This window comes from Trematomus bernacchii, unplaced genomic scaffold (genome assembly GCF_902827165.1).
Source record: "Trematomus bernacchii unplaced genomic scaffold, fTreBer1.1, whole genome shotgun sequence".
NCBI classification, from domain to species: Eukaryota; Metazoa; Chordata; class Actinopteri; order Perciformes; family Nototheniidae; genus Trematomus; species Trematomus bernacchii.
Genome location: NW_022988043.1, coordinates 10,641,403 through 10,668,619, shown reverse-complemented (window position 1 = coordinate 10,668,619; position 27,217 = coordinate 10,641,403). Strand labels below are relative to the sequence as shown.

At 40.0% G+C, this 27,217-nt stretch overlaps 1 protein-coding gene across 3 annotated transcripts in view; it reads right to left on the bottom strand.

Annotated features, from left to right (window-relative positions):
- The window catches only part of rasgrf2b (Ras protein-specific guanine nucleotide-releasing factor 2b), a 40,863-nt gene that overhangs the window by 6,594 nt on the left and 7,052 nt on the right, over positions 1-27,217 (bottom strand). The window contains exons 2-20 of one of the 3 annotated variants that reach the window (XM_034118087.1): positions 21,829-21,935; positions 21,029-21,176; positions 18,011-18,100; positions 17,770-17,906; positions 16,926-17,042; positions 16,703-16,782; positions 14,877-15,070; positions 14,621-14,730; positions 14,405-14,523; positions 13,158-13,318; positions 12,996-13,062; positions 12,237-12,373; positions 11,693-11,775; positions 11,105-11,353; positions 9,275-9,367; positions 6,292-6,791; positions 4,428-4,553; positions 3,267-3,356; positions 1,183-1,289 (exon numbers count right to left, since the gene is read on the bottom strand). In XM_034118087.1, the coding sequence (XP_033973978.1) occupies positions 1,183-1,289; positions 3,267-3,356; positions 4,428-4,553; positions 6,292-6,791; positions 9,275-9,367; positions 11,105-11,353; positions 11,693-11,775; positions 12,237-12,373; positions 12,996-13,062; positions 13,158-13,318; positions 14,405-14,523; positions 14,621-14,730; positions 14,877-15,070; positions 16,703-16,782; positions 16,926-17,042; positions 17,770-17,906; positions 18,011-18,100; positions 21,029-21,176; positions 21,829-21,935 (2,715 nt within the window). The remainder of the gene's footprint in view (positions 1-1,182; positions 1,290-3,266; positions 3,357-4,427; positions 4,554-6,291; positions 6,792-9,274; positions 9,368-11,104; positions 11,354-11,692; positions 11,776-12,236; positions 12,374-12,995; positions 13,063-13,157; positions 13,319-14,404; positions 14,524-14,620; positions 14,731-14,876; positions 15,071-16,702; positions 16,783-16,925; positions 17,043-17,769; positions 17,907-18,010; positions 18,101-21,028; positions 21,177-21,828; positions 21,936-27,217) is intronic. The other 2 variants (XM_034118088.1, XM_034118090.1) reach the window with 2 other exon arrangements.

Genomic DNA, 27,217 nt, shown 5'->3' with positions numbered 1-27,217 from the left:
TTTTCTTTTTCTTCAAACTTTGTTGAAATCTTGAAAATGTTGTAGTGATTTACATTTAGAATATTTGACCTAATTTAATTGATAGTAATTATATACATACTGTAGTAGAGCTTGAATTGTCATTTTATCTAATTTTTCACATTGCCATAGTTTAGTAATTGTTAAGGTTTCGGGACTGATGCACAAAATACAGAGAAGGGAATGTATTATACTTCTATTACTGTTGTGTCATCCAACTGTTGTTTGGGTGATTAAAGTAGGTTTTATCCCAAAGGTAGTTGTAATGCATTGAGAGAGAAAACTTTCGTGTTTCAATCTGAAAAACGTAGAATGAATTTGTAAAATAGCAAGATGTCTCTCTTGCGCTAATCCATCCAATCTAAAGACTGATCAATTAAGCTGACAAGGCACTGATGCAAAGATATCTTTTAAATGTATCCTGTAAATCTCTTTTAGCCACATCGTCCTAATGGCCTATTACACTCACTCGCAGTATCAAATGTATGGTGACATGTCTGCATGTGAAAAATGTTTGTAGTTGTATGTGTACTTGACTTATTTCTAGTCTCCACCTATTTGTTTGAGCAATCATCAATCACTGCTCTACAATCCTTTATGTTTGCTGACTGTACATCCTCCTCCTGTACCCCCTCATTCCTGCCAGCCATTACTGCTTCTCTTCCTCTCGTTTCCCTTTCACTCCCTCCCCAATTCAACTCCCGTTCAAAGGTCAGTTTTAACAAGCTCTTTGGCCTCCCGAGCTAAAATGTGAGTGGGTGTATACGTGTGCGTGTTTGTGCTTTGTCTCTGTGTTAATAAGCCGACTAAAGCTGGCCTGTCATCACGGCATTTTGTGCTATTGAAGAAAATACATAAAACAGATCGATTCAGTTGGACTTCTGGGGGGGGGGGAGTAAGGCAATTACTGTGATGTTCACTTCAATAGAGGCAACACTGGCTGTTTAGCAGAAGAGTAGGTGGACTGAGGCGAGTTGAGATGGTTCTACAGTTGACACGACAACAACGTTGAGCGTGTATTTGTGTGCATATGGTTGTTTACATGCTCACGAGAGGGCACTGGAGCAGAGAGAACGCATCAGACGTCTGCTTTAATGAGACCACAGTTCTGATCACCTCAGCAAAAACAGGGGACCAAACACACACACACACACTCAGACTGACCTGTGAGTGTTTGGACACCCAGTGCCGCAGCACGTTGAGAACTCTGTTAGTTGCAGCTCGGCGGATGATAAACTCTTTATCACAAGTTCTCTCAGAGTTATTAAACACTGTAGAAAAAAATAAGGAAAAAGAGAGACAGATAGAATGAGTTATTACTGTGTTGATATATACATCTTTCACTAATGACCTGGGGCTTATCTCTATTTTCCAACTAAATAAAATAGGTCAGTGGTAAAAAACGTATAAAAGTAATTATAGCACTCGAAGAATGCTTTAATATAAATATTTTAAACGTTTACAGAAGTAAAATTGCAGCAAAATGTACCTAAATATGAAATGTAATAGTGTTTTAATGTGTCAAGGATTATTGTGATTCTAAAGGGTTATTTCACACTTATTGGATAATCCACAGAGAGAGAAGGGGTTTTTAACAATGATCTTTTTAATACATAGATTTCATCTTCGTTTTGCTATTTGGTTGATTCAATCTATTAACATTTAATATGTCTCAATTGTGTGATGTTTTGCTAACACATTCTATGACAAAGTAAAGAATACTATATATTGTTTTAAAACTTCTGTACTTTAAATTTTGTATTTGTTTTTGGCCGCCAGATTTAACAGTTGAGCTATTTATGGATTGAGTCCTCTTTTAAAACCAGTTAAGCCCCACAAAACGCAACATCTTGCAAGAAACAGTGTCTGAGGGCTTCTTAACATTTAACAAACTATGAATGTGTCATACCCACTTAACGGGAAGAAACTCAGCTATCAGACAATATTAACAATTTTTAGCTAAATGAAACACAAGGGTAATATCAAGCCTCTGAATTAGCCCTGAGTGAAAAAATGCTAACGCACTTAGCACAGAACTCACGGTATAAATACTTTATTACTTATCGGATCTGCACAAACAAGTTATCAGATTAAAGCTGAGATTCCACAGATTCTAGAGGTATAAGTATCATCACTGTGCGACCAGAACTCAGGCCAGCGAAGGCAAACCCAGACAACACACCACGTAGCTTTACGGAGCCAAAACGGCATATATGTCTTACCTTTGCTGTTTTCTGATCAAAAGTTGTGTTCAATGGCATTAAAACGATAAAACGCTGCTGAAGGTTAATCCATAGGTTATCCAATGTCTCCGTGTCACTTTGAAATGATTACTGATAATCCATCTTCATATTTATGGCCATAACCTAGTTTTCAGTTTTCAGAGCGTAACATAGGTTTCGGTTTTGGGCAAGCTGCGTGCGCATCACTCTCATTCCTCAATGGTAACGTGGATTTAGGAACCTCCCTCTCGATTCTATTGGCTCTAACGGTTCAAAAGAGGTGTTAATCAAAATCGACCGAGGGGGGCCAGAGATATGGCAAATCCACCCTAATGACCCCAGAAGTGTTTTTTTTTGTTGCTAAACCTCTCTAAAAAGGTCAAATGTCACTTGTTTTGCATCAATCTTGATACAGGGTACTTATTATATGTTATAGTTTGGATTCCTAAAGCTTTTAGTCTACTATCACATCATTCAAGGGTGGTTTTCACTATAAGTAATGTTTTTCTTTTGGACGGACACTATAATTTACATTTTTTTACTATGTTCAATCTGAATTTACTTTAAAATAAAAGAATTCTATATTGATTCTGACTCTTCTACATCCAACTCACAGGTTTATCATTGCTTTGAGAAAAAAGATTATTTATTTACCCCTTTTAGAAGTGAAGATATAGTCATTTGTTCTGGGAATATCATTTTCGAGCCTGAGACCTGAAAAACAGGCTTGGGGCTTAACTGGGTAGACCTTTTAAAACTTGCAACCTATACATTTTACAGGTTCAGGTAAATGCTATCCGATACAAGTATTACAACTATTATAAACTGTCACAAGAAACAAAATATGTGTACCATGTTATTTTGAAGGCGCCATTGAACAGATATTTTCTTTATTTACATTTGTGTGTGTGTGTGTGTGTGTGTGTATGTGTATGTGTATGTGTATGTGTATGTGTATGTGTATGTGTATGTGTGTGTGTGTGTGTGTGTGTGTGTGTGTGTGTGTGTGTGTGTGTGTGTGTGTACCTGGTGGTGAACCATGTCCTGCTGCTGCTGTGGCGATAGCAAAGGCTGACACGGGAGAGACTGAGCAGCGTGAGTTCTCCCCTGACTGGACTGCAGAGACACAGTTTTAATTTGTTTAACTAAAGTTCAAATTGCCTATTATATTAATTGAATTTAAAACCCCATTGTCCTTTGTACACCTTATCTATAACCAAAAAGTTGCTAGGTGCTTTGTAACCCTCTGATGAAACATACAGATAAGTATGATTAACTGCTCATGTAAATAACAAAAGTGACTTTAACCACATTTTCAAACTATCAATTTGCATAAAGTCAAATTAGTTTGTAGACATTGGCAAAGTATATTCAACTAATTTACTAGTTATTTAAGGCATAAACATGTGAAACGGATCATTATTCATTTGTACTAGTGTTTTTGAGTGTTTGGAATATAATTTATATGAATTATAGATGCAAAATGTAAAATATTTCAATTAAACTATTTGTAATTGTTTGTCTTTGTCATCACTTACAAACTCACAAGCATTGTCACTGTCATTCCTGTTATAGACACATTTTAGACCAAAAATGGTGCTGTTAGCAATATGTCCAACAACCTTCTCATATTAACTGTTATCATATAAAGGAAAACAATCCCAAGGCACTTACAATAACACTCACTCAGTCACACATGAGCAGTTATGCTATTGTCTGTCTGTATTGGAGCTTTATATTATGCTGTTCTACAAAAGATGTCTGCCTCCTGGGTCAGGGAACTTTGCTTGGCTCTGCAGAGGGCCTCCAGCGGTGGCACTGTGGTCTAGTTATGAGTCATTCACACACACACACACACACACACACACACACACACACACACACACACACACACACACACACACACACACACACACACACACACACACACACACACACACACACACACACACACACACACACACACACACACACACACACACACACACACACACACACACACACACACACACACACACACACACACACACACACACACACACACACACACACACACACACACACACACACACACACACACACACACCACACACACACACACACACACACACACACACACACACACACACACACACACACACACACACACACACACACACACACACACACACACACACACACACACACCTCCAGGCTGTCTGTAGCGCAGGTGTCGAGGTGTGGAAGGGGAGCGGCTTGGAGACATGTCTCCTGCTTCACTGCTCTGGGGAGACTCTGGGATGATTTTCTCCAGCGACACCGACTCCAGCACAGCTAGAGAGGAGGACAGGGGAGACACAAGGCTGATGATGATGATGATGGTGATGGTACTCTGTCTGCCCTACTGGAAAGTAATTTATTGCGCGTAAGTTCAAAGCCATGCAGAGATCAGTCAGTAGCCTACAGCCAGTGGGTTTGTATATCGTTAATGTTTTGTTTTTTTACTAGTATTTTAAATCTCACAATAAGAAACATTTCTGCACCAGCCAACACCTATTCGTTGTACATAAATATTAAGAGAACACTGCTAGGTGGCAATAATACATCTTGTGTTGCAGTGAGCCTCACTTTGACCCACATGAACAGGATGTTAATAACAGTTTTCAATTTGAGGGTTGCAGTAGAAAAGCACCTGTGACTGCAAGCAAACAATGCAGGTTCATCTGTGGCTAATTCAACGCTAATGTAATACAAAGTGATTGGTGATCACATATTGTGGTGGCTGAAACCACCCAGCAACTCATATTTGAGGAATGGAAAAACATTCAAACTTGGGACAAATGCTTGTAAAACACTGGAATTTCACAATAAATCTGAAAGGCACAAACGCTACATGCTAGCATTTGAAAAGTACTATGCATAACAAGTTGCTCGTTGCTACTGCTAGTTGGAGTTAAATGCTAGAGAAGATATGTGTTTTGGCAAATACAGTTCGTCTTCAGGCACACCAGTCGGGTTAAGAACTGTTCTTATAGTTATGTTAATGTACACTGAATATTTTATTTGTTGAAATTCAATAAAACTCATTAACAGTGTAAGTTGTAGTGCGGTTGTTTCTTTTCTTTTGCCAAAGTGCTGGTAACATTCTTTCCTTTCACAGGTATAAAAACGTTTTTACATTTGTACTTAAAGGTGTGCAGATGACCCTGTACCCTATGTTGTACACTTATTAAACCATTCAGTAACCCCTTGTTCCCAGTATGTAAGCATCCTGCATATATATACATTTCTTTGCTCATTTGATCAGATTATTCCTGTCATTTGTCTCCCATGTGTATATTTCCACTATGTCAAGTAAACACTGTAGATGCTCTTATTACTAGTATCGTATCCTGGTGTTTTGCTTTGGAAACAAATATGTTGTTTTATTTTAATGTATTCCATTTGGATTAGACATACATTTCCTATTTCACCTGATGGCTATTCGACATATGCTCAGAAAGTGCTATTGGCTCTCTGTCTCCTGGTGAGCTGTTAGCTGCTGCCAAGCACGCTCATGCACACACACTTACGCCCACACAAACACACACATTGTATGTGTGCGCACATGCTAATGATGGACTCACTGCAGCTTTTCCTTGCTGTGCTGCTTCATATGCCCTGACACTCACTTCCCTTCACAGAGGGATGTTTAACACAACTGTTAGAAGATCTGAGCTTGTGCAAAGGCAACTTAGCTGACTCAAGCTCACACACACCCAGCTGAGGATAGAGGACATCCTACAGATGGTTAGTGCGTCTTTGCAAACTTGTCAGGAGTGTTTCACAATTAAGCTGTTATAGACCCCTTAAAATCATCTTTACAGTACGTTACAAAATTGAGAATTGTACATCTGTATCTCTGTAACTACATTAATAACTGTATGCATTAAAAGAACACATTCCAAAATGTGCTATTAATTGGGATAACCTCTCATTTAGCTATAGATGTACTCTAGGAATTGTCAGTAGTACACAGTGATACCACGGTAAGTATACATATTTTTGGCACTGTATTTGTGTGGGAACATACATCTGCGGATGCTCCGTCTCAGTTTTCCACCGAAGGGGTCGATCTTTGGAACATCCTCCCCCTCTGCAGGCGAGCAGGGACTCTGGTCTGGGGATGTGGGAATGGTAGGACCTTGTTCCTGTGGTGGCTTCGAGTTGTTGTTCGGTGGGGGAGAGGTGGAAGAGGGAGGAGAAGGAGGAGAGGAGGAGGTGGTCGGAGTTGGGGTCTGAGGTGTCAGGGCTAGGGGGGTGGTTGCAGATGTGGGGCTGCTGGCGGCAGACTGGGAAGTGTTATGGTTGACGCTGGAGCTTGACAGAGGACTGGTGAGGTCGAGGCCTCCCACCCTGGCAGTGATGGGGGAGTGGAGGGAGAGCTTTCGTGTTCGGACAGGGGAGGAAGTGCGGGACGGGATGGACAAAGGAGGGGGAGAGGAAAACTTGCGGCAGAGACGAGGAGATTTGTCGTTCATGTGCTCGCCCCCTCTGTTGTTCTGGTTGGTGGCAAAGAACAGCTCCAAGGACCTGGAAGGGGAAACAAGATAAGCAGATATTTTAAAAAGAATTACAAGAATTGTGTAATTGCTGCAGCTCAACAAAATGACTTCTTTGTCTGTGAACCTTTACTGTTCAATAGCGAAACTAATTGTCAGTTTTCTTGTATTATAGACATACAGTGTATCTGATTTAGGGTCAAATTATTGTGTATTCAGAGTTCAAAAAGAAGTAGAAGAAGTAAAAGACAGTGCCTCAAGGCACACTGGGGACATCTAAGCTTGTAATGTTACACAATATAAGAACAGCAGAAAATATATTATTATGTTGTGTCTACTCCAGCAAACTTTGAGTTTGAATTAAGGGGTATTTATATTCACCTCAGATGAACAGTGTAGGAATTTAAGAACAGGAGGTAATTGGGAAAAGTAACATGAACTTAATCATTATCTCTACCGATTCAAAGGATAAAATGACATTATGAAATGTAAACCGGTTAGTTCGTAGTGAAGAACCCGCAGAAAATCATTACCAGATTATGCCGTTCCCCTCTGCTCTATGGAGCTTCTATCAGCTTTTCTATGACCTGATTTGTACTGTTTTAGTTCACTCTGACTGCTCTCAGTGTGATTCTGAGCTGTATTTAAATGGGAAAACTCTGAAATACTCCAGTCCTAAAATTGTGGGACTACAGTATGTATAAAATGGGTTCAAGTAACCAAGTCAAGGGGGGGTTCATAAATCAAGCTGTGTCTGAACCCCCTCAAAAATCCTTAAATCGGAAAGTTGCTGACTGTGATTTTAGTTCCCGATTAAGGGCCTAAAGCCCCTGTCACACTGTCCCGAAATTGACACCAGATGGACACACGATAAAGGAAATGTTCAAATTTGGCTCTGATCGTAACAACATCGGGCCATTCGTGAGGGCATCTTAAGCCATCGTATGACCGCCGGTGGAGTTTCTCAGGCTCTGGCAGCAACTTCGTGAGCGGTGGCAAAATCTTTGGCATGCCAAAAAATTGCCGAAGGACCTTGCGAAGGTTAATTTTCGTGTTGAATTTGTGTGTCCATTTTGCCCTTCGTGAGGGCATCTTGTCAAATCGTGTCATCTTCGTGTGATCATCGGTGCCATCGTGCATTTTTCGCCTCACGAAGACAATACGAAGGAAACAAGAAGCTGCCCGATTGTCTTAGGAAGGCAACACGACTACGTGAAGCCCTCGCAATGTCGTCGTGTAGTCTTCGTATTATAGTACGATGACATCGAGATTGCATTTATTGCACAACAAAATCATGTAAACATATTATGTAAATAACCCAATTTGTGTTCTGTGAAACTGAAAAGGATATTACATTGTTTTTGTTACTTTCGTTGCAGTTGTATGTCTTAAATGTAATTTAGGTTAACTTCCTGTTTTATTTAGATGCTTTTATTTTGAAGGCGAGTTCACGCTGTTGACAGGCAGTTGTTGTTGCTATGGAAACAACATGACGGAGATAAGTAATATCTTCTAATCGAATAAAGTGTATGTTTAAATGTTAGCACCCCCCGAAGAGGCACAAGCTCTTACGTGGAGTCTGGATACATTCTAAATCATCAGTAAAGTCTACGACCATATTTTCGTGTGTGATTCGGGTGTCATCTTGTGGCCTTCTGTAGGCATCGTACTTGCTTCGGCTGTTGCTTGGCTGTTGACCAAGTTCGGGGCCATCTTCGTGCGAAATTCACAATTCCATATTCGTGTGTCCATCTGGTGTCAATTTCGGGACAGTGTGACAGGGGCTTAAGCGAGGAACAATTTAGTCAGCTTTCTAAATTCTAATAAGAAAAACATCAATCCTTTATTTCAGATAACATTCGCAACATTTAAACGCCTTATTTACCAGACAATGAAAGTGCAAAAGCTTTTGAATAACAAGCACTTTGTGATGACATTAACACTGCTCCGAAAGTCGTGTGTACTGAGCTACATTAAGGCAGGAGTAATCATGCATAGATAAACACATCCATCATTTATTCACAAAAGCCAGATATTCAGCAGGAAATAGAGGAACAAATTGCATCCCAGTTCCAAAGAAGAGAGGGAGAAATGAAAGGCATATAGAGGAAAATACCATAAAATCAGAGCAAAAGATTGCTGGAGAACTTTGAAGCAGGTAGCGGGAGATGCTTAAGAGAAGGATATAAAGCATGCTGAAGATGAATGTCAAAGGGGATCAATATGAATACAGAGTAAAAAGACAGCCTTGAGGAAGTGATTCTCCAGTGAGAGAACATGCTACAGACCGGCTGCAGAATCTACGAAACATTTCCCTTCTCCCATTCCTGTCTTACGAAATAAAACCCCTACAATTGTTCAAACTGGTAGAAAAAGAGAGATAGCCAGTAGATCAAATTGTAAAGGGAAAAGTCATGCATCAGTAAAGTTTCAGACCAAGACCAGAGGAGAAGAACAGCAGGCAGGACACGTTGGAAAGAGACAGAAAAAAGGAGGCCAGAGAGAGTAGGTTACTTGGACTGATCCATGGTTATCTTCTTGATCTTCAGACTGTAGTCGGGACAGATGGATGAGATGGACAGACGGTCATATGAGTGGTACTGCGCCCTGTAGTTAGAGGGGACATGAAGAGACGGGGGATGGATGAAACAGAAAAATGATTAAATGGATAGGGTGATGGTTGAATTGACAAATGAAAATGTATAAGCAGTAGATGTGACGAGATGGTTTGAGGGAAGATGATGGAAGGTAGATGAAGATGATGGAAGAGGAAAGGTGTGTTTAAGGGGGGGGGCACAGTGTGAGTGAGGAACAGCAGCACATGTTTAATCTCCCAGATATAAACGCATGGGAGCAAAGATCCAGTGTGAAACAGACACAGAGAGCTGGGTGAAGGTCTTTGATTTGCATTTGCATGATTAGTATGTGTGTGTCCATAACAGTGGCAAGCAAAGAGTCTCTATACCAGGAAGGGGCATAAATAGATTTGGGCCCTTATCTAAAAACAAGGGGGCACCAAAGGGAGACTAACTTTGAAAGAGTTCATTTGTAGAAGATTGAACATTGCATTCAATCACCAAAAGTTATTAAGACAAGGACAATTAATTAATGCAACATAAAGTGCAGTACATCTGATACAAGTTGTAAAAGAGCTATATTCTGTAATATTGAATGAATGTTTAAAAATAAATTCACAAATGTAAAACAAGACTAAGGGTCTACAGCCATGCTAGTGGCTCTGTGAGGCTGTACTTGAACCAAGCAGTGCTTAAAGGTTCAGTACATGCTCATATCAACCTGATAAGTTGATGTTTATTAGGTATAATGTATGCTAACGTTTGCTAGTTAGCGCTAAACACAAATTATGACTGATATCGGTAGTCTATAGAATGTATCCTGTGGAAAACATTCATGTCTTCATACACTTTAATGGTAGTCCATTCATTAGTTTTTGAGATACATATTTCAGTCTGGACTAAAGAGTTGGGCTGACTGAACAATGTAAAGCCAGCATAGCCAAACAACACCAAAATAAAAACAAAAAAAGTACAAAACAATCTAAAAATAGTATATTGGAGAAAGAAACTGGAAGTTTGATAATAAACCTCCTATAATACTGGTGGTGGATGAAGGAAAGAATTGCATTAAAGGTTTTACCAGAGGGATACTTTTTGCTGCTCATGTGCCCACCTCAAATGACATTAGGGATACATTATGCATATCCTGCTAAAGTAAAGCTTTAGGAAAGGGGACTTGGCCCACACACCCCCACTACCCTCCCTGCACACCTCTGGTCTCTGGATGAGTCCTTCAGGTCTCTTCCAGGGAAGGCAGCCACAGGCCATGGTGAGTTAGACCTTAAATACAAACCTGCCCTTGGGCAGAGGAACAGCTTTTCCAATTTAAAAGTTAAATAAAATCAAGGAAGGAATATAAACACTAAATTCTGTAGCAGCCAGAGACCTCGTAAGAGAGTAAGAGCATGAAGAAAGCGGAGCAAGAGTTAGAGAGAGAAAAACTCCCCATTTAATACACAGAATATTCCCACGGCTGAGCCAAAAACTTTGATGAAGCATCTGCTCTGCTGGCCTCCACACACAGGCTGGTGTTTGTTTCAGCCAGTATGTTCTTAACCTTGTGGAAAGAGTTCAACGCACTAACCACATCTGACTACATAGAATTTTAAAAGGAAAAAAAGGCCCAGAGCATGTAATGCAAAAATGTACCCTTGCATATTCCATACTCTCAAATAGACAAAATTACAGAGGGATACAGAAAAACAACAAGTGTACGACTCTTTTTCTGTGTTCACGAATGCACATTGATGTGTTTGCATTGATTGACCTGATAGGTATGGAGGAGAAGGGCTTCTTGTAGATGTCGGCCAGTTTGTCCATGACGACCGTTGCCGTGGTGAAGATCCTGTATGTGTGCAGGAAGGTGTTGAGGAAGTCTATGGAGAGGAAGCGCAGGTCGGTCAGCCTCTCCAGCAGCCGCTCCACGCTGGCGTAGCGGATCTGGGGGACCTTGCAGGAGTTGAGCGTCTTGCTGAAGCAAATGTCAACATCATCTTTATGGAGACGCACATCGGATCTGATGGATACACACGTACACACATACACACACAACCGAGCATGGGTGACTGCTGTGCTGCTAAGAAAGGAAAGTAACTGAGCAAAAACAGCCAAGTAAAATAGGAATGGATAAAATAAAAATAAATGTATTCCACAAAAGAAAGCTAAAATAGAGAATGGATACCAAATAATATTTTTGAGCATGTATAAATATAAAGAAGCATAAAGCAGTACAGCCTAACAACATACTGTACACGTACCACAGCTGATACAGTTTCATCCAGGAATGCTACATCATGTTTTACAACACTGGCATATAGAGATGGGTGTTCCTCTTTACACACACAAAAATACTTACTTGATCATATGAGGCACAGTGACTTTAGAGTTCTCCTCAAATACACTGGTCATCAAGCCATTACAGCGGATATTATCTATACACTGCAGGGACAGAGAGAAGAGGACGATACATTAAGGATTCAAGTAAAAGAAAGACAGTAGGAAAGGGTTTGTTGGACCAACAGTATATAAAAGGCCATGCACTTTAGATTGACCTTGATCTACTAAATTGTATATCTGTTACAGTAGCTCCAAATGAATTCAAACAAATGCTAGAAAGATGTTTTGAAAGTCTGGTTAATAAGAGTTTGAGGGGGAAAAGAAGCCCTATGCAAGTGTCAATGTATTTTTTGTCTGATAAGAATGAATCCAGGCTGACATGTTGCTACTCTGTGAAGTACCGAGGCAGTAAGCTGAAGTCTCCCCATGGGGAGCTGCACCCTCGTCTGTGTTTACTTATCACTAAGCCTTCTCAATGCCCACAGAGACACCCTCTCGCTATTTGGAGGTTCTTGTTATTCCGTTTGTCTGTGTGTGTGTATAAGTGTGACTTTGTGTGTTACCTGGCTAATATCACTGGTCCATGCCGCCTTCTCCTGTCGCGATGGTGCCAGTAACACCACGGTGAATGAAGGTGCGTCTGATGGCTCAATCACAAGCTTAAAGTCCAGCTGACCAAATGCCTGACCGCCAGCTTTAGCTATGTGATGTAGGACACACACACACACACACACACACACACACACACACACACACACACACACACACACACACACACACACACACACACACACACACACACACACACACACACACACACACACACACACACACACACACACACACACACACACACACACACACACACACACACACACACACACACACACACACACACACACACACACACACACACACACACACACACACACACACACACACACACACACACACACACACACACACACACACACACACACACACACAGGGTTAATTAAGTGAACCTGCAATCTCCATTCTACGCACCCCTGAGGCTTGTTTCAGCCCTATGTGTATCTGTGTAGGTGTTTCATCAATATCACTATTTGCAAAATGAAACCTCAGAAGAAGAAAATAAATAATGCAAATCAATGTCAAAAGATTAAAACCTGACATTTAAAGGGGTGGTGATCTGATATTTAAAGGGAAGTAATTTCTGGACACTTATCATCTGACACCTAATTAACCTTCATGAGGGGTGAAGGGCCTAAATGAGCCATTAAGAGCTGCCTGGTTGTGTGCATTAACGTAGACGCAGTGCTTCATAGATGTGGTAAACTTACACTCCTCGTCGCTGGCATCTGGTTCCTCTATGAGTGTGCAGTCAATCAGGGACAACACTCCACCTTGCTGCAAGAACAGTTTATTTTGGTTAGAGGTGGCAACTAATTAAAGGTTTCCACACTGAGATCCACTTCAGCTCCTGAGGTGAAAAGTGTTCTCACCTTGAGAAGGTGCAGTTTTCCTCCAGAGCTGCGAGTACAGACAAGGAAGTGTTTGGTGAAAAGGAAGCACTGCCGCTCCCCTTCCTTCTTCAGAGAGAGCGAGCCCAGACGGACCTTACTAAGCTTCCCTCGCTCCACCGATGGCAGCTGGGTCAGAGAGCCTGAGGAGGGAGGGGCACAGCACTTTATCACGCTGAAACTAAGCTCAAACTGTGTGTCTGCGAACCATCTAAAGTGGCACAACAAAACAAAAAAAAGCAACATTTCTGATCTACTATATTCTGCACACTGAAATGTAATGTGTGCGCCTGAGATATAAGGACACACTATGAAGGAGGAGATCATTACAATGTGTACATTCAGCAGCACAAACTATCATTAGTAGAAACATCGAAACAAAGGAAGACATGCAGTGTCATATCTGATGTCAACACTTCATGCATGAGTGACCTTATCAAATCAAGAGCCCAGATACAGTAGCTCATTAGGGTTTGCACACTGTAGCAATTAGCACACTTCTTAATGAGCGCTGGTGCAGATATAGTTCAGTGCTGTTCACATAAACAGTATAAAGATTTTTCAGTTCTTGGACCAGTGCCATTATTGGACTGTCACTCCAACCACTTGTTGCAAGAAGTAATTGCTAATTAACACAGTACATTTTATGGAGTACATTTGAGATAGTGACCAAGAAATATTTTGTTTTGTTAGCTTGGACAGGCTGTAGGTTCTGCCACCACGCTAACACTTAAACATGCATGATTATTCACAGGCGATTCGTGTATCTCCATGGCAGGAGAATAAGAATTTGTAGAGGCTTTACATCTACAACATAACAATTTGACATACACTTTTGCCTAGAGCAATTTACAATAAGTGCACTGAAAGGGAAGATAGTACAAATGCTTAACCGTATTTCATTTTGAAAAGGGTAATTGGTTTAATCTGACAGTTTCATTCAGGAAACTGCAAAAAATAACTTGAAATGTGATTAAACTAAATGAGTACAACATTCTGTTTTGACGGCTAGGGAAAAATTCGGTAGATAATGATTCTTACATAAAAGTATTCTCACATAGAGCCACATCTCCCACAGTAGAAAGTATTATGGTGGCTAATGTCATGATTCAGTGACGGAGCTAGATGCTGTGTCTGTGTGTTTCAGATCACAGGCTGTCAGGTTGGAGGGTCTTACTGTATGGTCGGGAAAACCTCCTGAGCTGTGCTGTGACCCGATGAAGACTTACCCTGCCTGACGAAGGTCTGGCTGGTATCCAATAGGATGTCACAGCCCTCCACTATCATCCGTTCTATGGCCAGGTTCTTCCGGATGTTTTCTGTGTCACTCACCTCATCATGCATCACTCTGGGCACATACAAACATGACAGTTAGTTCAGTGTTCAGTATCAAAATGTGTCGAGATATATTTGTTTATAAATCGGACAACTCCCCAGACACATACCTGGACAGGTCCTCTAATTTGGACTTGGCGAATTCAAGACTCTTGCGCTCCACATGCTCATGAGGCGTGTGTGCTAATAACTCATGCAAGGTGATGATGTATCGAGGAATCTTGTAGGAGAGAAGAGAAAAGGCTGTTTAAATTGTGAATTATCATTTCAAAAAATAAATGTTATATGGTGGCAATGTAGAAATAAAAAAGCATTGGTGTTATGGTGTGTTTATGACAGTGTACGTGTAATGGTGAAGGTATTTACTTGGAACATGGGGTACGTGAGGAAGGTCTCGAGCATCCTTCCCTCGCAGGCGGCGTTAGACTCGTACTGTTTCAGCAGCTTGTCGAAGTCTCTGTTCTGCTTACAGTTGGCCAAAACCTGCAGGCTGTACTGATGGTTACGTACAAACTCCTGGTAGATGTTCAGCATGGGCAGCAGGATGTCAAAAAGGTCAGCTAAAACAAAAATACATGTATTCACTGTATGAACAGTATGTAAGTCACATGAAGGAATGCAGCTCCCAGCATTTCCATATCAATTTAATTGCAATGTTTATTCTGGGCCTTTTGCTTGATCAAATATTGACACAAGTCTTATTATCTACTCCATTAACGTCACATTGATTTGAGATTAAGTGGAATTTCTATTTCAATTTTAAGATAACATGCTGTTAATACAACTAACTGTTAAATTACTGTTTGGCACTGTTGAAGACCAGCCGCTGCTGGGTGATGGCAAAACAGTTTCTAACAATGCGCAGCTGGAGATTTCTCCAGTGAATGTCCCAACAGACAAATCAACATTGTGTTGCCTCACAATGCGATACACAGTGCCTTAATAGATATGACTTGAGATAATTACTTAAAGCATTTTATTCTTTTAGATTTAATATACTTAATACTTAATATAGTTCTTTCACTGGTTATGACATAAATAATGACAGATAGTTTTGGTTTTAAATTTGAAAATAACTGGTCAAAGTTGTTACTGTTTCTGATTGACCAATAGGGTTTTCACAGTTTTCACAAGTGCAAATGTCAACTCCTGTCTTCAAATTTAAATGGAAAGTGTGCTTAGCTGTATGCATTGCTGTGCACACAGAAATACAATTTCATATACATTCTTTCAAGTCTAGCCACAAAATGTTTAGCAAACTACAAAGGGGGAAAGAGGTGTGGTCAAGGTTATGTTAGACAGAAATCAGGAGAGATATTTCAACATTTCAGCTTTACACATGTGTAGCTGGGAAACTGACTCCCTTAAACCAAAATCAGAAAAATATTGCCTTAAGAAATATTTCCTCTTTCTTGGACAACAAACAGTTGTTTGAAAAAGCCTTATCACTGTCTTGACACATGTCTACTAAAATAATAGATATAGTATTATGTATGTGACATTCTGATAACAGCACTGGATGAAGCACAGTAATTATATATTTCCTGATCAACTGCACAGAAACAAGTTGTTGGATACTGGGCTTTCCACTGGCTGTGCTCTCACAGGGAAACAAAGAATAATAATCATAGACAAAAGGCAAAGAAAATCCTTCATGATATCAGTCACAGATAAATGTTTCTATTAATTTGACCATGATCTGTCCGGGGTTAAAGCATGCTGTATTGGAGGCTATAACATTAAAACAATATGATAAAATCAATCAATCTGTATTGAAACTACATAAATGGATTTCATGAATATCACATTGTAAATCTCAATTCTGCGTCAGCCCGAAGCAGAGCAACAGATAAGGGTGTTTAATCAGTCGTCCCTTTTCTTTTTGAATTGCTGTTGTGTCTTTCAACAGTCTGTCTCCTAGGTGACGCTTATCTGGTGAAGAGGCTTCAGGTTTTAGGAGGTGAATTTGTGACATTCCCTCTGGTCAGGGTGGTCATTGTGTGTCAAGACAATGAGTGCGCTTGTTGCAGACAAAGATAGGCAAATGAGCATGTGTGTGTATGTGTGTGAATGGAGCAGTAAGACGTCAAGACTGATGTTTGAGTGAGACAAACTGGATCACTGAAAACCTGACCTTGATGTGGCTGCAGACCGTGTGTGTTTGTGTGTTTTGTGTAGCAGTAACAGCTTACCCAGCACTAGAGTTGGCCAGTTGGCTATCCTCGCCTTCAAGCCTTGATGGAAAATCTCATGTAGGAACATGATGGTCTCACTGAAAAAAAAAGTGTAAACGCAGTGTGGAAAACAAAATGACTAAAAGTACTTTATTGTTTGTTTGACTTAATATTCCTCAATATCTGTCTATGCACTTCAGTGACTCGGTTATAAGCAAAGATGGACAGAACATCTTCACACCTGTTGAGGAAGATGCTGCTCACATCGTCGTGGTTGATGGGGGGCTTCTTGGAGCTAGCAGCCATCCTCAGAGGTCTGAGGAAACAGTTGACCAGGATGTACAGCTGGTGGACATACCTATCCACACACACACACACACACACACACACACACACACACACACACACACACACACACACAACACACACACACAACACACACACACACACACACACACACACACACACACACACACACACACACACACACACACACACACACACACACACACACACACACACACACACACACACACACACACACACCAGATTATACAGCAATGTTACAGACATTCTGAATTAGCTTCAAAACATTAACAGTATATGACCAATTGTTGTTATATCTGACGATTGAATGATAAATACTGATGCTAATTCAAATGAAAGTTTTTCATAGCATAGCATAAATGGATTATAAGTGCATTTCATTGTGAAACCCTGTGCTGCAGACTTACAATAAATGATCCTTGAATTCTTCAATGCCACTCCCTGTGTGCGATTGGTGTTCAAACTAATTACTGATGTTTTTTATTTTTTTATTTGGTGAAAGCATATTTTAATTTGAGCTATGCAACAGAAGATCAGTTTAACATGTTTTGCCAATGGTATCGAGTCAGGGTCTCATAGTTTGGTAGTGATCTCAGTGTATGTATATAATATTAGCTGTTAATACACAGTATATATTGTGCTATACACTTTATGAAATAGATGAGAATGTTCGTTATGGCATGTTTAGTACTATATTGGAAAGCTCAACAACAACTTTTCTATGTGCTGCTACTCTAAGTACATTTAAATATACATACTCTGTCTCTGCCTCCACCATGTTGAAGACAATCTGGTTCCTCTTCCTCATGCTCTCAGCGTGAGGAGAGCAGATGTAGTCCTGAACGATGATCTTCCACTTCCTCCGACAGAGCCAGCCCCGCATGAAACTCTGCACCTGAAGAAGAACAAACATGGAAGCTTAGACATAGTCATACACATGGAGCGTACATCTGCATGTTCACACACAAACAACACGAAATAAAGTAGAAAAACGTTTACCTTTTTGATCTTTTTGATATCGGGATCTTCATTTTCTTGGTTGACATGGTAAGGCCGCATTCGCTCCTTAGTTTTGTTCAGAGCTACAATCTTTAAAGAGAAATTCAGTCACAAACATAATGAGCATCATTTGGGTGACTAAATAGCAACACAAAAGACATGTACAATTACTGTAAACCCAAAATGGTCAGTAGGAAGTGATTCGATTTAATTCACAAGGATATTATGTTCCTACAGGGATTTAGATTTATTTGGTTAAAAACTGAATATGTGATATAAGGCATGCATTGTGTGCTGAGTGAACAGTCACTGTGTTTGCACCAGATCGACATCAGACTTCCTCATCTTTGACACTCTACATCCTTCATTCAGAAAGAGAGAATGACTTCAGAGGGGGAGGGCTGCTAGCTGGTGACAGTAAGCAAATGAAGGCTTTCATGTGCCTGATGACCTGCAGCGCAAGTTACTGACTATGAAGTATAATCTTCTGCTGATGAAAATATGTCTAGCACAAACCAATCGATGGAAACCATAATGTCTTTAAAGACCCCAAAGAGTTCTTGTATCATTTTCACAGCCATCAAATATCCTCTTCAGGCATTGACGTCAGATTAGCCTTTAGAAATGTGACATTTACTCTGTGCAGGTGTGAAAAAACAGCTTCCTGCCACACAGTTAATATCGTCTTCCAGGTATGAAATCTGGGAACACATCAGGCAGATGCCAGACTCTAAATGTTATTAAGCTGGGGGAAAAAAAATCTCATTTCACATAGTAAACCTAGCTAGAACCAAGTCTCTTTAAATAACAGTGATGACTAACTTCAAACATAGCTTGTAAAAGGTTTTTCTTGGCAACGCTTTCTTCAGAAGAAATGAAGCCAGCAGAGGTTCAGACTGTCTCTAGTACTATTACCTCCACCTGTTTGCTTTTACCTCCAGGCCTCTTGAGCACATACGTTTATCACAAATGCTGAAAAGCATGAAGAGGAAACCAAAGTCATTTCCAGCCACAGTTTCCTCTTTATTTTCTAAACCACCAGCGCTATCATGCAAATGGCAGAAGAGAGGAGCCAGTCTGCCAACTGTTGACAGTTACAGTGGATAGTTGGTTAAATTATTCATAAACACGGAGCAACACTCAAATAAACAAACAAACAAACAAACAAGAGTATGTTTTAATGAGATGGATCACCAACTGCTCACTGGCTCTCAAAGTCTAATCCCTTTTTCATGAGCAGCCCAATTACACAGGCAGATGTTTCTTAATGTTTCTTTTTCGTTAGCATTTTCATTATCATCAGGGCTTACTGTATACAGCCAGTGAGATATAATCACAGCGTATAGCGAGTACAAGCATCTACTTGTTGCTCTACAGGGGGAATTATTACTAAAAGCAGTGTAACAGGAAAATCCAGTAGTCCATTACTGTAGATCATGGTATTTCTTCCCCACAAAACAATATGGGCAACATATTTATATAAGACATAGTTAACACAGATGAGCCCAAACATCATGGAAAATGATGATGGAGATGTGATTTATATGTTAGCAGAGGGTGCAATATCCAAAGAGCTTCCCCTCAGGCAGGAACAGACCAGAATTCAATTTCAATCAAGCACCTTTACATTAGGAATACTCTGCATGTGGCACAAAAGAGAACCACTTCTTATCTGAGGCGCTTAATGATATGGAAAATCACAGCAAATATCAGATTAGCATTCAATCGTAAAACACAATGTTAGAGCTTTATTCTACAGGTCTAAACTGTCTGAATCATTTCCCTAACAATTTGGTTCAATTGATAAACCTTAATAATGCACTTATTCTAAAATCTGTGTTCCACTCCTTTGAATGACATAACATTAGCTGTTTGTAAATACAGAATGTGAAACAAAAGTATCAAATAACTGACGGGGATGTCAGCATCCAAAGTAAGCTCAATCCCTGTTTACTTCATAAACGATAAGAACTATTGATGTAATTACCATAAACCAATGCTGTCGTGTATGTGTTTTAGACAGTGAGTTTTTATCAGTTCTGATTAACAATGTTGTAGGGGTCTGTTGTTGTTGTAAGCGTGCATGACTGATTTAGCGTGCTGTGGCGGCAGAACAGAAACGTGTTACGTTCGATAAGCATAATGATTTGGCAGCTGTTTGTAAGGAAACTGATGGGCTTCTTTTATTGAGCGGTGGGCTTTTCCTCCTACACTCAGAGGTGAGTGAGCACCATTCCCACGCACTCCTTCGCTGCCATAAAAACAGCTGTGAAAAGACACACGCTCACAGCATACCCATAGGGATATACATTACAATCACTGCATATAAAGGTCCCACCTCTTTTTATTAAAGTTTAGTTAATTTTAGATTCTATATGAATATAGCTATGTCTCATATATTCACACAGGAAGCACTGATCTGTCCTGCTCTTGTAGTAATACAATTCTGCATGTATTTGGTCTCACTGAGTCAAATGACATGGAAGCTATTGGAAAAAAAGAGACCTTTTGAATAAATAATAATATAAATATATATATATATAACGATTAGTTTTGTGTAATTCAAAAATGTTTTATTGATTGTCGCTAAGTGAAACCCTGATTGTGGTCTGTAGTCTGTGAAACTGAGGAGGAAGACGCCACTGGATCCTGAGTGAATGTCTGTCCAATATATAACCTAAACCTCATTTTAACCCCGTAATTTGAAAAACCCCGTGGAAGAGGCAATGGTTTTAGGCAATTGGACAAACACATTGGCTATTTGCTAATTGAATTGTGTGCCCTCAAAGAGTGAGAGTCGCTGCTCAGCGGACCACTGACCTGCTGTTAAGGAAAGAGACAAACGGCACTCAAACATGTCAGAGAACCTAAGGTTTGGGGGCACAGTCCCACAATCATAGAGCAACTGTATCTGCAATTGCTAGTTGTTGGAATTGCATGAGGCCAGTTAGAGGAAACAGAGGCACTGCACCGGACGGTCCAGATTCAGGTGTTTGTGTGTGCACGTGTTTGCCGTACCTCTGATTTGAGCCTCTCGATTTCTGTGTCCTGATCTTCCAGCTGGGTGCGCAGCTGATTGGCGGCGACCTTCTCCGTTTCCACTATCTGTACAAGGTGGATGTATTTCTGCATCAGCACCTCTCTTTCAATGATGATGTCAGAGTAACTGAAAATAAAGACACAAAGTAAAATAAGTATTTACAGAGGTATCAGTTATATGAGGCACTTATATTATAAACATGACTGAGTAGCAGCCTTCACAAAATAATGGCATTTGTTGCTTCTGCTCCCATGTGTGTTACGGTAGAAAAACATTGAATGTTTCTAAAAACTGTATGGAAATTATTTATGAAGGTTATTCAGTTAATCCGTCCTGAGGGAAGCTTTAAATCTTAAAAGCACTATGAACATATTTTCTATGTGAGCAAGCCCTGTGTGACGGGGTCTCTTTTAATTGCACTTTTGCTGCAATATCTTTTTTAAATGTTTCATTTTGGGCATTTCCTCTTGGAAATTGAAAATGCCCAAAAAACAAATGGATGAAAATGCACCTAATCTTGTTTGATTTAGTCAGCAACTAAATTCCTGATATTAGTCTGGAAACAAAGCCAAAAACATGTGTTTTTTTGGAACACAACCAGCATTTTACTGATTATACATGGTTCTGTATATTTAAAAAACCCAGCATTGCCTAAGGAATGCTCTATAATCTTAATGTTCTGTCACAGAAACCAGTCTAATGTCAAATTACCTGCTGTACAAAACAAGAGGGGATAGCACACACATTTATTTTATTCAATACTACAGTACGTGCATACCTTGCCTGCTGGATGGCCTCCACCCATTCATCGCACTCACTCTCCTCCTCTGTTCGCAGCTCCAGAGGCTTCTGTCCATCGTGACCAAACACGATAAGGAAGTAGTGCTGAAAATAAATAGAAAAACTGTTTATATCTGTGAGCCTGACACATCTACAACATCACCCCTCAGGTGTGCCAACAGTCTCACTTTAAAGCACAGGATGTTTTGGTCGCTCCTTTGAGCCGCAGCTCATCAGTCAAATGGCACACACATATGGAAACATGGCTTTCCACTACATTTGCTTTTCACGCTCTCTTCTTGCCCAGATTCATCCATATAAAGCTCCAAAGGTCTTACATGAAGCAGGCAGAGCACACGGACAAAATGAAGATAAACTATTGTCTGTGCTCCCCCTTTCTCCACCAGCCTATTATCATCACCATCAATTAGCCCACTCCCTGTCTCACTCTCATTTCCCATTTGTCTCTCTTATTACTCTGATTAAATTCCATGAGTATCTGCCTTCAAAATACACTCTTACACACAGTCACATGCCAACACAGGCAAGCACACACACCTACAGTGGAGCACACACACACACACACACACCAGGCATTATGTGAAGTGATGGAGGCTTTTATTCAAATGGTCTTGTCCTGGGGCATTGGGTTACCAGAAGAGCTGCTATTCTTAGTCAGGGAAAACAGAGAAGACTGAGCTCTGCATGGAATTTCTCTCTTCTCCTCATCCAACCGCCTCTTTCATCCTCCTCTTCTCTCTCTCTCTCTTTGCACTTCACCTATCATCCCACTCCGCCTCCTCTGTCCTGCTCAACCAGCATCCTCACTTCTCTCTGTTGTCGAAACCCACTCCTCCTCCTCCTCCTCCTCCATCCCCACATTTCTTCATACTCTCTTTGTGTGTCTCTGAGTAAGGCTTCAGTGACCCAAACTGAGTCCAGAGAGGAGAGAGCTTTACCCTGCAGCAGGATTGACGGCTTTCTGCCCCTGCAGTGGGGATGGGCTGGATACAGTCACCATGGTTATAGGACACACACACACACACACACACACACACACACACACACACACACACACACACACACACACACACACACACACACACACACACACACACACACACACACACACACACACACACACACACACACACACACACACACACACACACACACACACACACAACACACACACACACACACACACACACACACACACACACACACACACACACACACACACACACACACACACACACACACACACACACACACACACACACACACACACACACACACACACACACACACACACACACACACACACTTTTATGTGTCTGTCATTTCGATTCACTGGCTGGCTGGATTTTATTACACAAACAAAAATCTGTGCTCTAACAGACTTCGACAGGGAGAAAGAGAGACGGGTCGAGAGAGGGAGCGGTTACATAATATTTCTTAACCGAATACACGTTTCTAAATTGTGTCACTGCCTAACAAGATAGAATTTCCATGGCAACGCAATATCTGATGCTTCCGCTGTGTTTGCACTTCCATTTTATGCCTTTAGCGCTGCTGCCTCTATTCATTTAATGCTTTTATTCATCAATCCTGCAGTTTCGGTTTTGAGGAGGAAGCAGCATCAAGTAGAAAATGAAATAATTTGATAGTGCAGATTTTAGAGATTTAGTATTCTGAGAATATGTTATCTGCACTGGTAATGGGTCAATGGTTATGGATTTTTTCAGTGCTATTATATGTTATAGTTTTACAAATGTATCTGTCTTTTATAGCCTTATTAAAATGAAAACACACAAATGTTTTCACAACAAGTTGGTATTGATTCACATGGTCGCACAGATGGCTCTGTCATTATTATCACATATACAGCAATGCTAATGTTTGAAACTGCAGTGACTTCTCCCATTTTGAACTCAATTGTGGAATACATTTGATGTGGTCGCAATACTATTCTGCTGCAATAAATGTCCTAAATTTAAAAAAAAATGTCCTGATGAATATACCTAAAAAAAGAATATTTAAAATAACTCAATTAAAAGTACTCATTATGGAGGCAGACCTATCTATCTGAAGTGTATAATTGTATTGTTGTAATTTTCAGGGTACTCTATAATGTAAAGTTTGCACACTGTATTCCCCTTTGAATTTGACAGCCAGTTTCCACATTCTATTTCTACAGACCCTCTAAGTTGTAAGTACTGTAAGTATAAATAGTTGAAATAAGTCACATTCTTATAATATTTTTACCCTATATTTATATTAATATTCTCTTTTACCCCTGCTGTATACTACTACTACTACTACTACTACTATTTGCTGCAGCAGTGACCCAATTGCCCCAAAGCAATCATTAAAGTGTAATGGTATCACATCCTTATAGCAGATTTTGCATCATGCTGGACCTCGTGACATTAACAATGCAGTGTAATGCAATGAATTGTAACACTGTGCTGTGTCCTCATTAGTAGAAAAAGGAACACAGTAAAGCAGTAAGAGGTCAACTCTACAACTACCATCCAGGGCTACCGGCTCGATCTCCCTTCAAATCAGCTCAAATGTAGCTTCTATCCCTCAGGGTCTTCGTTGTACTGTAAGAGATTCAATTTAAACAAATAAAGACTGAGAGGAAAACAAAAGACTCTCTCTACTCTTTAGCTCCGTATGTCACCCGAAGACCAATTTACCACTCACCTTTTTGCATAATCTGAGCAGCTGCTATAATGGAAAATGAGTGTGAAACTGACAGCTTGACACAAAGGAGTGTGTTTTACCACCACCGAGAAAGACAGACACAATAGAAGCACATTCTATTATTCAGGAACAATTTTGGGCCTGTCATTTAAAACTGCTTGCTGCAGGAAGAGGTGAAGAATAAGACTTGTTCTTTTCATGTGCAAAAGAGACTTGGGAAATGAAAACGTACTACACCCCCTCAAGTTTATAGTGGTGCTGTGATTAAATACCTTTTTCTCTATTAAACATTAAAGAGTCAAAGATGAAACTGGACTTGGTGGTAATAGATTCATTAGGCAAACGATGGCTGGGGGAACCAGAAATACTCATGTGTTATAAATATTTTAAAACAGAGATGACATTGTTAGGATTCACCGCTGATTGGAAGGCTTGAATAGCAACCAATGATGCAACACGGCTGTCTGCTGTGGTGTCTGCGCTGAGGAGAGGCCATGTTGTGTTACAGTACCGCAGATGGACTGTCACCACTCTCACTGTCAGCCTTTCAGAGCGACTGGCATTTTACTGCCGCAGGTTTTTAAAAGAGCATACCAGTATGTTTCAAGTTTTGATTTATTAACTACAAATCTTCTGTACTTTGCATGCTATACCCTTATGGATTATTGTTATGCTTTTTGCCGTGCTGTTCATTAGAATGAACCATCTGCCAACCTGAATATCGAGAGCTGTCTTTGCAGAGTTGAACCATATTTTACTCGTATGCCACAGCAGATTAGGTTTCTTTTAGGAAAGGAGCTTAAAGAAAATTGAGTATCAAAGTTATAATAAAACAGGAATATGAGACAATATTGTTTTTGGAAAACTAAAGCTTGTAAACCTGTTGTAGTAAAAGCCCAAAAATCTAAAAATGATCCTGGAAATGAAAATGATATTTGCCGTTTCAAATATCCTCTATTTTCATATCATACTTAAATGAATAGAAACCAATATCTAAAAAGAACAGAGGAAAATAATAGTCAAGTTTCTAAAACACGCATATACAGTACACCCTGTACATATTTTGTTGTTCAGTAAATGTGCTAAAACTTGCAAAACCACTGGCATGGTTATAAAGAAAAAAATAAATGATATGGTGGTGGAGCAAGCTGTACTGTATAAGTCAGAGAAATTGGCCATCACGTTACTGCTCTGTCTCACCTCCATATACAGTATTGTATGTTTGCGGTTATATTAACGCCACACTGCTAAGGTTGCTACCTTTGTTTGATCTTTATTTGCATAAAAGCAAATATTTAAACACTGCCACCACTGAGCAAAAAGTACTGCAAGCAAGTATTCAACAGGACAAGTACAACCTCTATTTGCATGAAGGTACAGGAAAGTGTTACTACAGCATTATGAATAAGTGAAATACAACAGTTCAAAACAAGGTACCGGTACCGCAGGGAAAACCAATCACAGTTCTTTTCAATGCCATGTGAGTTTGGTTGCCGTTAACGTCTTACAACAAGTGCAAGAGGTTTTGAACTCATCCTTATCCTTAGTTCCATATGTACTAAGCACAAAGTAGAAAAAACACATGATGGGCTCCACTGGAGGCTGTGATGTAAAATGCATCTCCACCTTTGCAGTGCTGTGGTGAGGCAGGGACTGCTCAGAGATCCTGAGTCCCGCAGGGCGGTGATACCATTACAGAGAAATACAACAGAAAGGAGACCTGATTCATGTGTGTGTGTGTGTGTGTGTGTGACTCCAGAGGGAGTTGATAATATCATTGATAAACTGGATTCCTGTGTGTTTATGTGTGGAGGTATATAAGCCATGTTGTTTTTCCCTTAAAAGATTAAAACCAATGAGATATAACAAACAAAAAGTGAGCGATAAAACAGAGCTAACCTCAAACAACTGGTTGTTGCATTTTCATATCAACGCAGCAACAATGAAAAGGAAACCTTTTTTTTTACATAAAAAACGAGCCACAAGACCCTAATGAAAGTTATTACATCTTAGTGTTCGAACATGGTGGTTAATTTTCTAAATAACTAAGATATATTGCAGACATAATCTTTTGGGTTTTCATGAATAGACTGATAATGATGACATACACAATATCGTCGTAAAACATGTTATTGGCCATTGAAAGGATTGAATCAATAACTGAAAGAATAAAAGTCACAATGTAAAAGTCATTTCTCTAAAGAAGCTTACGAGAGATAAATAGGATAGGAGGGGTGTTGGATCACTTTTCTACCCACCAGTCTCTCGATCAGCCTCCCTCCTCCATTCCTCTCATATCTCAGCTCCTGTTGTGCTCTCACAGGGGCTATAATGTCTTTTTGTGCCTAATCTAGCTTCATCAAATCCGCCAAGGACAAGAACAATGAGACAAAGTGCTAATGTCATAACAAAAAATGGTGCATTCAATAATACAACAGTACCTTATGATCTTTTTTACTTTACATTAGGGTACCTGCACATGCATCTTTTTCAATAAGTGGTCAGGTGACATCCATCATATTTGCCATTTAAAAAAATATTGACGGAAATATGCTCATTCATTTTCTTTTAGATTGATGCACATACCTGTCTGATATTTGAAAGGCTGCCAGTAACTAATTAGCATAGCTTAGCATATAGACTGGAAAACTGTTGCAACAGCTATCATGGCTGTG